The 12,876-nt window shown below is 30.5% G+C and overlaps 2 protein-coding genes across 3 annotated transcripts; one reads left to right on the top strand and one right to left on the bottom strand.

Moving 5' to 3' along the window:
• The first annotated feature begins 5,649 nt into the window (after nucleotides 1-5,649).
• Nucleotides 5,650-10,210, top strand: LOC115881850. 2 transcript variants are annotated; one of them, XM_030899549.1, is made up of 5 exons: nucleotides 5,650-5,961; nucleotides 6,022-6,159; nucleotides 6,220-6,306; nucleotides 6,371-6,544; nucleotides 10,022-10,210. In XM_030899549.1, exons 1-5 carry the CDS (start codon nucleotides 5,750-5,752, stop codon nucleotides 10,128-10,130), a joined length of 720 nt encoding a protein of 239 aa, XP_030755409.1. In that variant the 5' UTR covers nucleotides 5,650-5,749; the 3' UTR covers nucleotides 10,131-10,210. The 2 variants fall into 2 exon arrangements, with proteins under 2 accessions (XP_030755409.1, XP_030755408.1); XM_030899548.1 differs by having other exon boundaries at nucleotides 6,217-6,306; nucleotides 10,022-10,209.
• Nucleotides 10,144-12,550, bottom strand: LOC115881851 (transmembrane protein 223). The gene is made up of 2 exons (XM_030899550.1): nucleotides 12,008-12,550; nucleotides 10,144-10,546 (listed from the first exon to the last, which is right to left on the bottom strand). The coding sequence occupies exons 1-2, from the start codon at nucleotides 12,360-12,362 to the stop codon at nucleotides 10,248-10,250; spliced, it is 654 nt and encodes a 217-aa protein (XP_030755410.1). The 5' UTR covers nucleotides 12,363-12,550; the 3' UTR covers nucleotides 10,144-10,247.
• Between the last annotated feature and the right edge of the window lie 326 nt (nucleotides 12,551-12,876).

Raw genomic sequence — 12,876 nt, 5'->3', positions numbered from 1 at the left:
AAATCAGAAAATATGTGTTTCTACTCTTCTAATATACAGAGTGGCCCGTTTAAAAATATATAGTTTATACCAATATCTGTGACATTTGAAATAGTGTATATCATTAAAAAACTCAAATAAATGAAAAGTTCTAGCTAGTTAAAAGTGAGATAAAATAAAGTGCTAACACTGTTCATATAACAAATTATTGTCATTTGTGATCTTTAAACTGAAATTACAAATAAAAAGTACAACTGAAAATATATGAAGGAGCAATCAGATGACATCCGATATTATCAAATTGGCGCTTAAGTGAAAAAAATGTTATATTTATAAAAATGTTGTATTAGATTAGAGAAATATTTCCAAAAAATGTCTGTGCTATAACGCTATAACCTAACAAAATTATGTGTGCCTTATGTATAAACAACCGACCAAGTGAAGTAACAAGACAAAACAGTCTTGATTAATCTTTGGCTCTTGTATTGAAACAACTATTTTAATGCATAAAAATATTTTAATCTGGTCTGAGATTTTATATATTTATGTCTTAAAATAAGTATTCTATATAAAATTACTAAAATAATCTGTGAAACTAATGCTTGATGATGAAACTTTATTAAGACCTAATGACTTAAAATAGTCCAGTAAGTGATACACAGTGATTTTTTTACATCACGTTTTACTTATTTTGAGTTCTTTATACATATATTTGGAAATGGCTTGATTTAAAGTGTAAAGTATAGGTTTATAAAATAATTTTATATAAATTAATCGAATTTAGTTAACTGTTAATTCAAATATAGAAATTTGAAAACATTTTCCGATGCACGTCATCAACTTTGAGTGACAAGCGATGGCGACCGCGCTGCCAGATTGTGATGGATTTATGAGATGAATCTTAATTTAAAAGTGACAAAAAATATATTTAGTATATAATTTTTATATATTTTTTTAAGGCAGCAGCTACTCGCTACAAATTGAAATAAGTAGAAATAACTTGAAAGTGGTATAATGTGCTTACCAATCAAAGTTACTTCTCTCACTGCATTCAAGGGTAATAAAGGACCTTTATTGTCTTGTTCGCGCTCAAAATATTTTATCAGCTGTTTAAATAAATATTTTCAATCCACAATTTCAAAAAATGCAGTAAAAATCTCGAAAATTTAGTTCTTAAAAGAACTGTTTGTGCTTAGAAGTACAATTTAAGAAAAAAAAACTATGAAAAACGGCAAAAAACGAAAATTACTCCCAAAAATTCAACAACACGATATTATACAAAATAATGACTGACACAAGGATAATTGTCAAATAATACACGACAACATTGCTGAACATGGCGCAGTGTGACCAACAAGGCGATAATAAAAATCGGTTTAAACTAATTTTTGCAGCTTTAATCTAAATGCTCGTAAAATATCTGTTACAATCATTTGCTCTATAAAGTATAATAAAGAGCTGCTTGGTATCTTAAATTAGTCAACAAATTTAAACACTTTTGCTAAAATTTCATTTACTCAAGTTTATAGGCTTTAGTGTCAATTTCGATGTGATTGATGACGTGCATGGGAAAATGTTTTAAAATTTCTTATATTACCTGATGTATAGGGTTTGAATAAAAAAGTTCCTAAAATGTTATTATACTTCTCCATATTTTCTGTTTTGGGCTAAAAATTTATGTTTACACCAAGAATATTATCATTTGTAGGCGCTTGCTGTGATAGAAATGTGATAATATACTGCAACGCCTATAACTTTGTTATGAAGTCCTACTCTGTTTTAGTTTGACGATAAAATTTGTTTATTTTATACCTACAATCATGACCGTTTATTTATTATAATACAAATAAATATAATTATTATTAGTTATTGCTTATTAAAATTTATTTCATTCATTTCAATATCAACTAGTATCATCAAAAAGTATCATATAAAACTAGGGTCTGCAGTTGAAAAAATTGCTAATTTGCAGTTGTAATTAGAAGTTACGTGAATTAAGCGATTTAACGAAAGTTATAAAACACAAGGTAAACACTATTTTGTCATACTAGATCTTGTTAAATTTTTATGCGCATATAACTAATATTGTTGCAATGTTGAAATTTATAGATATAAGGTATTTGTTTGTATACCTTAATCAATCAACCATCTGTAAGTAAAATAGAGTTTAAAGCTATTTTCCACTTATGTGATCCAAGTAATTTTTTAAATTATCCGGTTGTTAAGTCCGATTGGTATGTAAATAAGAGAAACTGAAATAATTCTGGATCATCTGAATCACCTAAGTAGAAAACGGCTTATGTTTCAAATATTTCTAGATGTAAATATTATTGTTTTAAATGCTAATTTAAGTACATACTAAGTACTTATTTAAAATATAAACTATTAAACAAAATTCACAACTATTTTATCCTTGTTTTACTGAATATAAATCTCCACCATTTTTAAATTACTTTCAGATTGGAATGAAATATTTTCTTGGATTTTCATCGCCTTCTCTAAGTGCATTTGCGTTTTTAAAACTTGGTATGCACTGTTTATTTACTAAATATTGTGTTACAATAATAAAAATTAGACCAGGTCATAGACCGTCACACACGGGTCGTCTCAATAACTCGAAGCGGAAACGTCTCGAACTTTCGGGAATGAATCTCCCTAGGCTTTATTTCTTACGTAAATAATAGTAGGTCCACGAATGGGTCGTTTGGCGATTGACGCGGGGTCGAAGTAATTGATCTATTATTTACGTACGAAGGAAGAGTGGAGGGAGATTCGCACGGAGTTCGAGACGCTACCGCTTCGACAGCCATACAATTAGGGTTCAAAACCGGGAAATCCCGGTACCGAAAGTACTGGGAATTCTCTGTTCTTTTGAGACATTAAAGAACCGGGACTCGAAACTATTAATTCCCGGTTCTTCCGGTACTTTCGGGACTCGGTAATAGTAATTAAAAACATATTTGCGAAAGACGTGCGAAACGTTTTGCATACGTGCGAAAGACTTTTGATACTTTCTAGCGGTCGAATTCAAACTCTTCTAAATAAGTAGAAATACTATCTCTTACTGTTTTTACTTCTGAAGTTATTTTGAAGGTTCTATAATGTTTATTAGCAATTATTGAAGTTTAAATATGTTATTTTATTATTTAATTATACTAAAATTGCTAAATATACAGGGTGAGTTTCCTACGATGTTCTCTATGGGTATCTCGGAAACTACTGGATATAAATAAAGAGTCGATTAAATGGGGAAAGAATTGCAGTTTTGTGGGATCATAAATATGCTCCTTTCAGATTTTTAAAAAAGTGCATGGCTTACTAGATATTTCGAAAAAACAAACAAATTTCGGCTATTTTGAAAATTGTCCCTAATTCCATTATAATCTATTTTAGACAAAACATTTTCAGATAAAAGTTGTAGATAATCACATCCTTAATGAGATTGTGTCCTTCGTTTTTTTTTCTAAAGCCTGTCATTTTTGACATATGACACACACATATGTTTTTTTAAATGGAAACCATAGTTGGCTATGACTTCATAAAAAGCGCCATTTTTTAAGCTTTTCAGCGATATAAGCTATATGTTTTCTTCGAAAAATTACAGAGTTATAGCTAATTCTTATAATTTTTAAACAATTTCACTTAGTTAGCCATGGAAACAAGTTCAATCGCCGTTGCTCTCAGAAATGTGAAGCTGTCACATCCAAAATTTGTAAATTAAAATAAACAAAAATTGTAAATATGAATTTTTCAAATGAACAAAAACGTGTAGATACTCGCGCATCAGTAGAGTGGTTCCAACATGACTTTCATTATGACCCCCCCCCCTAAAATGAAAGAAATGTTAAACATTATTTATATCATAATTATTTAGACTCAGGGATAGAAAGAGGTGGACCAATTGCATGGGCCTCGATCACCTGACCTATCCATTTTAGATTTTTTATTATGGTTAACGAGAAGGTTTACAAAAAACCTTATGAATTAAGAGAGACACTCGAAGTGGCGGTACGAGAGAAGTTTAATTAAGTCGACCGGTCCTTCTGTGAGAATCGGTAGTAATTCAATTTTAAAAAGATGCAACTAAAACCAATGGCGAATTTTTTGAACATTTTCTAAAATAACTTGAAGTGTATGTAGTGATATTATTTTTTTAAGTTTTAGTTCGTGTAATGTAAATTGTAAAGAACCGTTTAAGTTATAAATCATAACAGAATAAGAATACCAAGCAATCTAAGTGAAATTAGTCAAGCAAGATAAGAATTGGCTATAACTAAATATTGACAATTTTTAAAATAGCCGAAATTTGTTTTTTTCCAAATATCTAGTAAGCCATGAAATTTTTCAAAAATCTGAAAGGCGCATATTTATGACCCCACAAAACTGCAATTCTTTCCCTATTTAACCGACTCTCTATCTCCAGTAGTTTCAGAGATACCCATAGAGAACATCGTAGGAAACTCACCCTGTATTAGGTATATTTTTTGTCTTCTTTTTTATAGAGATTTGCATCTTTAATTGAAAATTTTAAGTTTTTTTTTCAAATTTAGTTAAGTTGGATTCGAGGTTGGTTGATGCTGTTTGATGTAATTTTTAAGCTACCTATGTGTTTTCTTTTTTTCGCTTGTGTTCATTATTTGTGTTCATGTTTACGTTCTCATGACTTAATAATTTGATATTATTTTCATTTGAAACTCAATTTTTTATCGGTTTTACTTTTGAGAACCATCCCTTGCTTGCTAATTGACGAACTCCACAATCATTGAAGGAAAATATTTTAGTACGGTTCCGGAAACCCTAATTAATACTACCAATTAGGGTTCAGACCTTTTTGGCCATCACAGAACCGGGCCTCGGTAACAATAATTAAAAAATTATTTTTTTGTTACGTGAGAAAGTCCTTTGATACTTTCTAGCGGTCGAAATCAAACTCTTCTAAATAAGTAATAATACTATTTCTTATTGTTCTTGTTTCTTTTCTCTTTTGAAGTTGCTATAATATTTATTGTTATGTTTTAATAGATATTTGCATTTTTAATTCAATATTTTAGGGCTTTTGACCACTTCTGACTCAAATTCAGTTAAGTTGGTTTATGTTACTTATACTGTTTTCTTTACTTGTGTTTTGAAGTACCGAAAGTTTAGTTAGTTTTGTACCGAAAGTACCGAAAAAACGGGAAATCCCGGTTTCCTAAGAGGCGCAGTACCGAAATTCCCGGTTCCAAAAAACAGCACCGGTTCCGGAAAAAATTAACGCATTAAGATGCATAACGCATCTCTCTCTCTCTCTCTCTCTCTGTGGCGTGTCGGCGTAACGACGGCGTATTGGCGTATCGGAGTAATCGGTGTATCGGCGTAACGACCTTGAAAAGATTTCCGTAATTCTATGGGATTGGTTTGGTTTGGTTTTGAGTTTTTGAAAATTTTCAGCCAATAGAATTGCTGGAAAACGACTCAAGGTTGTTACGCCGATGCTACGTTCCGCTTTTTCTAGCATGGTATGAATGCACCCTGAGGTGAATAACCCTGTATAGATGGACAAAACGTCAGGTTCCCAACTCAATATAAAACGGTCTAAATCCACAACTCGGAAAACGTCCTAATACCTTTATAAACAGCGACCATGAAAGCCTAATTCAGTGTCAGGTGTGAAATACTCTAGCCACCAGTTAATCAAATAAATATTTGTCACAATTATAGGAATAGATAGATATTTCAAAATTTTCTATTTCATTTGATATTTTGAATAAAAAGATCCGTTTATTATATTATGGCGAGAAATTTAAGGCCCGTTAAATCTGAAATACACCAGAGAAACATCAAAAGGAAAATTAAATCCGAGCGAACCAAAACCCCCAGTAGATTTTCTAGGCGCTTGAGACACCTAGAACCAGAACTTATCATATCTGCGTTTAGATTTAAAAGTAGGATGAAGCAAGAAAAACGGGACCCGAGGGATTTAAACCCACTCTCTACCGTTTCGTAAGTAATTTTATTTTCATAAATTCTTCGAAACAGTTAACACAATAGTACCTATTTCAGATCTATGACAATTAGAACTAACTACCAAAAACCCTTATTCAGAAAACTGAAGTATCCGCATAGCGTCAATGATTCAAAAGAGATAATTAGTATTTATAGTGCTCCAAAACTGAGATACCAAAAATCGTATCATAAAAAGTAATGTTTTCATATTAATAAAAATAAAACATCATACATTTTCAATTAAATTAATAGTAGGTCTTCGAAAGTTCCTAAGCAGTTGTTAAGGGCCAGTTCGTGCAAACCAAAAATAACAATTAAGAAAAGCAATAAAATTAATGAAAGGTAAGTCTTGCACTTCAAAGAAAAATTTACTGATTTTTTAAGTTTCTGTCCTTTAAAATTGCAGTTTTTCTCCAGTTAAACATCGATTACAAACACCAAATAGAGTTTTTGAAAAGGAGAGATTAATTGAAAATAGAAAAAGATACGTATTAGAAATACTTAATAAAGGTGATATGAGAGACATTGAAAAACTTCAATCTGTTGGTAGTAAAACTGCAGAAAGAATAATGCTTTACAGGTATTATTAAATTTCAGTTCTAAGGATTCCACATATCACTGGGATGAACTGTAACGATGACGAATGTCTGCGGGTCAAAATTATACAGGGTGATTTACGGTCGATGGTAGGTTAGAACACCGAATAATATATAGATATTGTATGGTATATTCTGTAGTTAGGGGTTTATGGAGTTCCAGTAATAGCAGTTTTTAAAAACTTGGAATCTTATATAAATTCAGTCCAGAGAACTAAATAATTGCTGACGGTTCATTTAAAAAATAGTAGCATCTTTATTATTTTAAGTGGAAGACCCCGTATATTTATTACATTTTTAGAAATTTCTTTCATTTAACATTATTTTTCTATTATACTTCTCTACATCTATCTCTAAAAGTTTTTCAGATATAAAAAAATATAACGTGTAATATCACAAAAACATGATTTTGAATGAACATCGACGAAATCATGATTTCAGCATATAGAAAGTTTAAATTTGGATTATGCGCCCAGAAAAGTCAATAATATTCAACGTCCAAGCGTTAGGGTCAAATGTGAGTTTATATGCATATACGCATTATCCATTGTCATTTTTATGCCATTCTATTGGCTTATTTCAAAAATGACAAATCATGTTTTACGTTGATTGGAGAGACAATTACGTCGACGCATGACAGTTGAATATAAACCCACATTAACGCTGAAAATATTTTAGGTCGATGTAGCAGGTCCCGTTATTTAGTTAGCACAATTTTCAAAAAAACCTCAATTCCCCATAAAATCTAAACTACCATCACTGCGATCGCCCTGTATAGTGTCTCTGGCTGATGATTTTACATTAGAAGTTTTTACATTAAGAAAACTATATATACAATAACGATATCAGAGTTCTTTTGCCCACCAATATATCAAAATAAATATTTTCATATAAGGTTTCAACCCCCAACTATAACAAATTTCAAATGCATAAGATTAGGATTCTCTGTAAAATTTTATGAATTTTGATGTCAAACGCTAAATCAAAAAATTAACCAATGAACTGAAATTAAAATTAAAATTATTTTTTACGGTTGTTCATAAAAAAACTTAAGCCACTTAAGACCGACACGAAACTCAACAGCGTTGTCATATTTGCGCGCATTTCTTTTTAACTTATATAAAAGTGTTAACGTATGATTTGAAACAAAAAAGTTGCTTTCAATTTCATCCTTTCTAGATAGTGTAGTTCTATCATAGTATAAGGAAACTAGTAGATTTACTCCTTGTCAAATCCTTTGTTCTTTTTCTGCCACTTTATATGACCTTGTTCTTGCCTCCTGTGACCACTGACGTAGCTGTATAGTTGTGGTTTATTAACTAGGCAAAGTGTAGTCGTGGCACTCGCCGTAGTTTCACAGATATGTATTTAGAAAAATATGAGTTCCCAATAAAATAAAATAAAATAAATTGATCATCGAATAAAAACTTGCTTGAAAACAGAATGTTTCCACATTTCGTGTAGGTAACAATTCTTCTGTATCTGAAAATCTTCTGATGGGAAGAAATGCGGAAAATATATATAATGACATATTTTTATATTATTATCTATTTCAGAGATTTCTAAATCTATTTTTTTTTATTTAAAACAAGTTTAATTTTCTGTAGATAACTGGATTCTATTTAAAGCACACTGCGGTGTTGCCATTCTATTTCTTATTTACTAAAACTTTGGTTAAAAACATTATATATGAAAAGTGGCAAAAAACTAGAGTGAATATAACTTTATTAATACTTAGCTATGTTTTCTTAAACATGACAAGGACACCAGAATAAATTCATGTAGAAAAATTTACTTTATCGTATACAGGGTATTTTTATGGCGTCACCAAAATCGTAATATTTAAAGTGTTGTATCTGATTTTTTTTAAATGCAACACCTAGTATATTATTTTTCTTTCAGATGTAGCCAAGAGTAGAAAAGAGAACATTTTTTGTATTTAAAGTGTTCTTAAATTTTTAGGCGTTTTGCAAATATTTTCTGTATTTCATTACATATGGGATTTTCAACGATAAAATATCAGACAAAGATCATATTAGGTGGCTTTGATAAAAATTTACTGTTGAAAGAGCTATATGTAATATAATACTGCGAATATCTGCGAAACCGTTAAAAATTTAGAGAAACACTTTAAATAAAAAAATGTTCACTTTTTAATTCTGCATCTGACCGAAAAATAATATACAGAATGTTGCATTTAAAAAAATTGAGATATACAATTTTAAATATTCCGATTTTGGTGACGCGATCGCCATAAAAAATACCCTATATAGAATAATGTATATAGAATGATGTAAAATTAAAAAAAAAATAAAATTAACTTCACCATAACTTTTTTGTGACACCCTGTATATAACAAAATATTTTAGGATACGACCCTTTATAAACCTTGAAATATATGAATAAAACTTTTTTCACATCTTCGACAAGAACGACGATATTGGACTTCCTCGCAATAATGTGCCACCCTGTATATTTACGGTGGTTTAAAGCTAGGTGTGGCACTTTTCTTTCCTCAAATATAAACTCAATATTTTGTCTATAATATTTTGAATATTGTTATATTACGACCACTTATAATAAAAAAATAAATAAAATAAAAAAAAAACATAAAAAATAGAGTCCACTAAATTTATAATAGATTATGCTATTATAAAATTCTTTCATTTAAAAAATATGAATAATTTGCGGAGACTTTAGATGTACAAAATATTTACTCTAAAATTGTTTCAAAAACCAATCTATATAAATTATCTCGTAAATTATTATTGGAATGAAAATTTTATGGCAAATCCCCTGACCAAAGAATATTTTCATGCGCATATTTGAGACAACCTGTATATCCAAAAAACTATTTCTAAGATTTGCCCACATGCTAAAAAAAATAATAACATTTAATTAATTACATAATATCTCAGCTTCTAAAATAAACAAATATAATTAAATGTTAATTGATAATTACTATCAGCTTGCCGATTGAAATCTAAAATCCGATGGAAATCTAAAAAAACTCAAAGAACAATTTTTTGAATTATTACTACAATTAATAGCAGCACACAGTAAGGCACTCATTTTTTGTCAATCCGTCTCTGTGCTGGGACGCAACGCTCGAACCTCGCAGCTCGACGGACGGAATTCAACTGAAACGCTTTGCAAGCTGCGGATATTCGACAGCTTGCAAAAACTGGCAGGAAATATTTGCGAGAGTGCAACTACTCTTTTCCTTAAACTATGGTTCTATAGAAACATCTAATGCAAGTTCAGCCAGAAAGAGTAAATGCTCAAGGGTTATTTCATAGAAAAAATACTTTTGACCATAAAAATTTATTTATATGAATTTTCACAAAACAACAAAATTTGGAATCTAATAATTGAGAAAATCGTACCACATCAGGGTGGATAACAACAAAGCTGTGGTGTGTGGAATCTTTTAAAAGATCACTTTTATACATATTTTTCAGACAATTGAAAGGGTCAATAAATAAACTATCCGAACTGGCAAAAATTCCTGAATTTCCTAAACAAAAATACAACCAATTCATGATTAAAAACTTTCTTAAAGTTGACTAGAAAAACTACAGTGATTTATGAAACGTCGATGTATATTAAACACAAATAAATTATTTTCCAAAAGAAAGACTTATTCTAATGAGTTACCTTCCAAAGCTGTTAATACATATTTTAGAACTACTTCTTCCAAACTCTCTTCAAGCCTACTGTATTGTCAAATAATAGTGGGTTTTTAAATTCTCCTTTCATATCAACCAGATAATGAAAATAATAATCCTTTACTTTTAATGGTAAAAAAGATTTAGCGGCTGCCCTAGTTTCCTTAGCACTTATATTATTAAGATCCAAAGTAAGAAGTCGATTTTTACTAAAGGGTGTGTATGTTACTATTGTAGCCTGTTGACCTCCTCTCCTTAATATTATATACTTTACTGACCGCAGTGTAAACGCCCACGTCAGTGTTAAAATACTCCATCCTGAAACATATGTAAATTGAGAAATCTTAAAATTCCCACAACTGGTGGCTTCACTTTGGTTGACTCAAAACTAAGAGTTTCTATAAATTAAATATATACAGGGTGGCGCCTTTCATACGCGACGCGGAGGCTCCGAGGAGAACGACAGTTTGTATTGAAATGAAATTTTGTGAGTATATGTAGATTAATTCAAAGCCGCTTTTTACAAATACAGAGAGTTCGAGAGGGTGTCCCCAAAAAAAGTTGTCTTTTTTGTAATGGATGTCTATATATTAATTGATTTTCGGATTCTAGGAGAAAAATAAAGGTGAGTTTTATAAGAGAAGTATATGACTAAAATGTAAGGTTTTTGATATATTTAACATTTCCTAAAAATAAAGAACAATTTTTAAATTACAACAAAAGCTACCTAAATTGGAATTTACCTGGTATAGCCTAATATGTGGTTAAAATAACTATTGTACTTTAAATCAAATTAAAACTTGATCCAATGAATCAGTATACAGTGTGAGTGTATACAGGATGGATGTATACAGGGTGAGACAAAATTAATATTGAATATTGGTCACCTTTAAAAGCAAGTTACTCTTTTATTTTAAATTGAACACCCAATATATTATTCCGATATGCAATGGGGAATTCATGTCTCTTCAAAATACTATTAAGGTACCCCTCAAATGAAGATTTTCCTAGATATTTTCATTTATATGATTTAGTGTCAGTAGATCTTTATTATTTGATAAAATCTAGGTGGCTGTGATATGTCTGACGTTACTTCACACACTCACAACATGGCTGTCTAATTAGTCCAACTTTAACAACTAATGCACCCATAAGATAACTTCTTCTGGTTGCATATACTATATGTACTTATGTAGGAACAATAAGCACAATTTATAAGACCAAAAGAAGTTTTAATATGTTTTATAAAGGGTTTTGGCGTTTTGGTTTAAATAAAAATGTGTTTAAATTTTGAGTTTAGGTTGGATACAATAAAAGTATGAAACAATAACATTATAAAACTGTTCCTTCAGTAATCCAGATACTTCATTAATTCGGCAGTGGCTGTTCCGATATGTGTCTGAACTATCAAAGTTCTACTGTATTATTATTGTAAGTTGTAAGATAAAAATAAACTGCGGAAGATGAGGAAAATAATTATTTTTTATAAGAAAAGAGACTTATTCCATAACTTAAGGATTTTAATTCTTATACTAAAAATGTATTTTGTATTCCCAGTTTTCAGTATAATGTATCTGAAGCAATGCCTTCTTCGGAAGATATAATAAGAGAATGATATAATAATTATGAAAGTCTTAATCACATTGATTTTGGGTAACTGAATTGATAAGTAGTGGATAGTGACATTACTTAAAGATATATACCTATAAAATCTAATGGTCCTATAAAATAGCAGGTATGAGTCAGCAAAAGTGAAATGACACCAACAATTTAACTTACCCAGAGCAAATGTGATAATTGTTAATCCGTTTCTGTATTTACTTTCACCTAGATTTATCTTTTTCCACCATACCGCATCTTCATCTAATTCTCCCCCAGGCACATTTTTTAAAGTTTTAAATGCAGTCAGTGAAACATAGGACCAAAGACCAAATTGGAATAATCCAAAAACATTTAATATTTTTAAAAGCCTGTCGTTCTCAGATTTATATAATATCACATCTTTAACTACATTTGTATTTACATCTATTATTTTCTGACTAAACTGTCTATCGATCTCTTTTCTGTGAAAGTTCCATCCGAAATTTTTACTTAGTTTGCCTATGCTGGAACAGAATCTAAAAGAGCAAAACATTATTAAATAATTATTTGCTATTATCAGAGCTATTATTTGTAAAACTTTTATTTACAAAATTAAGGTTAACCATAGTTTTGGTCACGGACTTATTCAAAGGTCAGGGAGGAATAAGAGACGGGAGACGGGAGGCTTTACAGCCGTTGCGAAAACCCCGAAAAGCGGTTCAGGCAGCCATATTGGAAGTAGTTTTGTGTCATTTGTACTTCCAGCATTTTCTCCCCCGATTTTTTTTAAATTAAACAAAGAAATTAAATGTTTTCATCAATAATTTGAGTGTTTTTTATTTAAAAAAACCAAGGCGTTGTGGGCTGTACGCAGTTATAGGAGCATGAAAGGTATTAACTGGAACTGAAAGAAACTCACCCAAGTTAAGCCCAGTTCATGCACTTGCGAAATGCGATTCACGAATTGCGAAAAGCGTCCTTTTTGCCTTGCAATTGGTCGCTTTCAAGGCCTTCCTTGAAGTAGCCAATCAGAACGCAAAGAGACCGCATTTCGCAAATGTATGAAC

Source organism: Sitophilus oryzae, unplaced genomic scaffold (genome assembly GCF_002938485.1).
Source record: "Sitophilus oryzae breed Bouriz unplaced genomic scaffold, Soryzae_2.0 scaffold_1743_pilon_pilon, whole genome shotgun sequence".
NCBI classification, from domain to species: domain Eukaryota; kingdom Metazoa; phylum Arthropoda; class Insecta; order Coleoptera; family Curculionidae; genus Sitophilus; species Sitophilus oryzae.
This window is presented reverse-complemented; position numbering and strand designations above follow the sequence as displayed.

Coding starts and splice junctions, on each gene's coding strand:
- LOC115881851 (XM_030899550.1), bottom strand. CDS start 12,362: ATGTTTTGCTCTTTTAGATTCTGTTCCAGCATAGGCAAACTAAGTAAA. Junction 10,547..12,007: donor AATTATCACATTTGCTCTGG/GTAAGTTAAATT, acceptor CATATGTTTCAG/GATGGAGTATTTTAACACTG.
- LOC115881850 (XM_030899548.1), top strand. CDS start 5,750: ATGGCGAGAAATTTAAGGCCCGTTAAATCTGAAATACACCAGAGAAAC. Junction 5,962..6,021: donor AACCCACTCTCTACCGTTTC/GTAAGTAATTTT, acceptor TACCTATTTCAG/ATCTATGACAATTAGAACTA. Junction 6,307..6,370: donor AGCAATAAAATTAATGAAAG/GTAAGTCTTGCA, acceptor TTAAAATTGCAG/TTTTTCTCCAGTTAAACATC.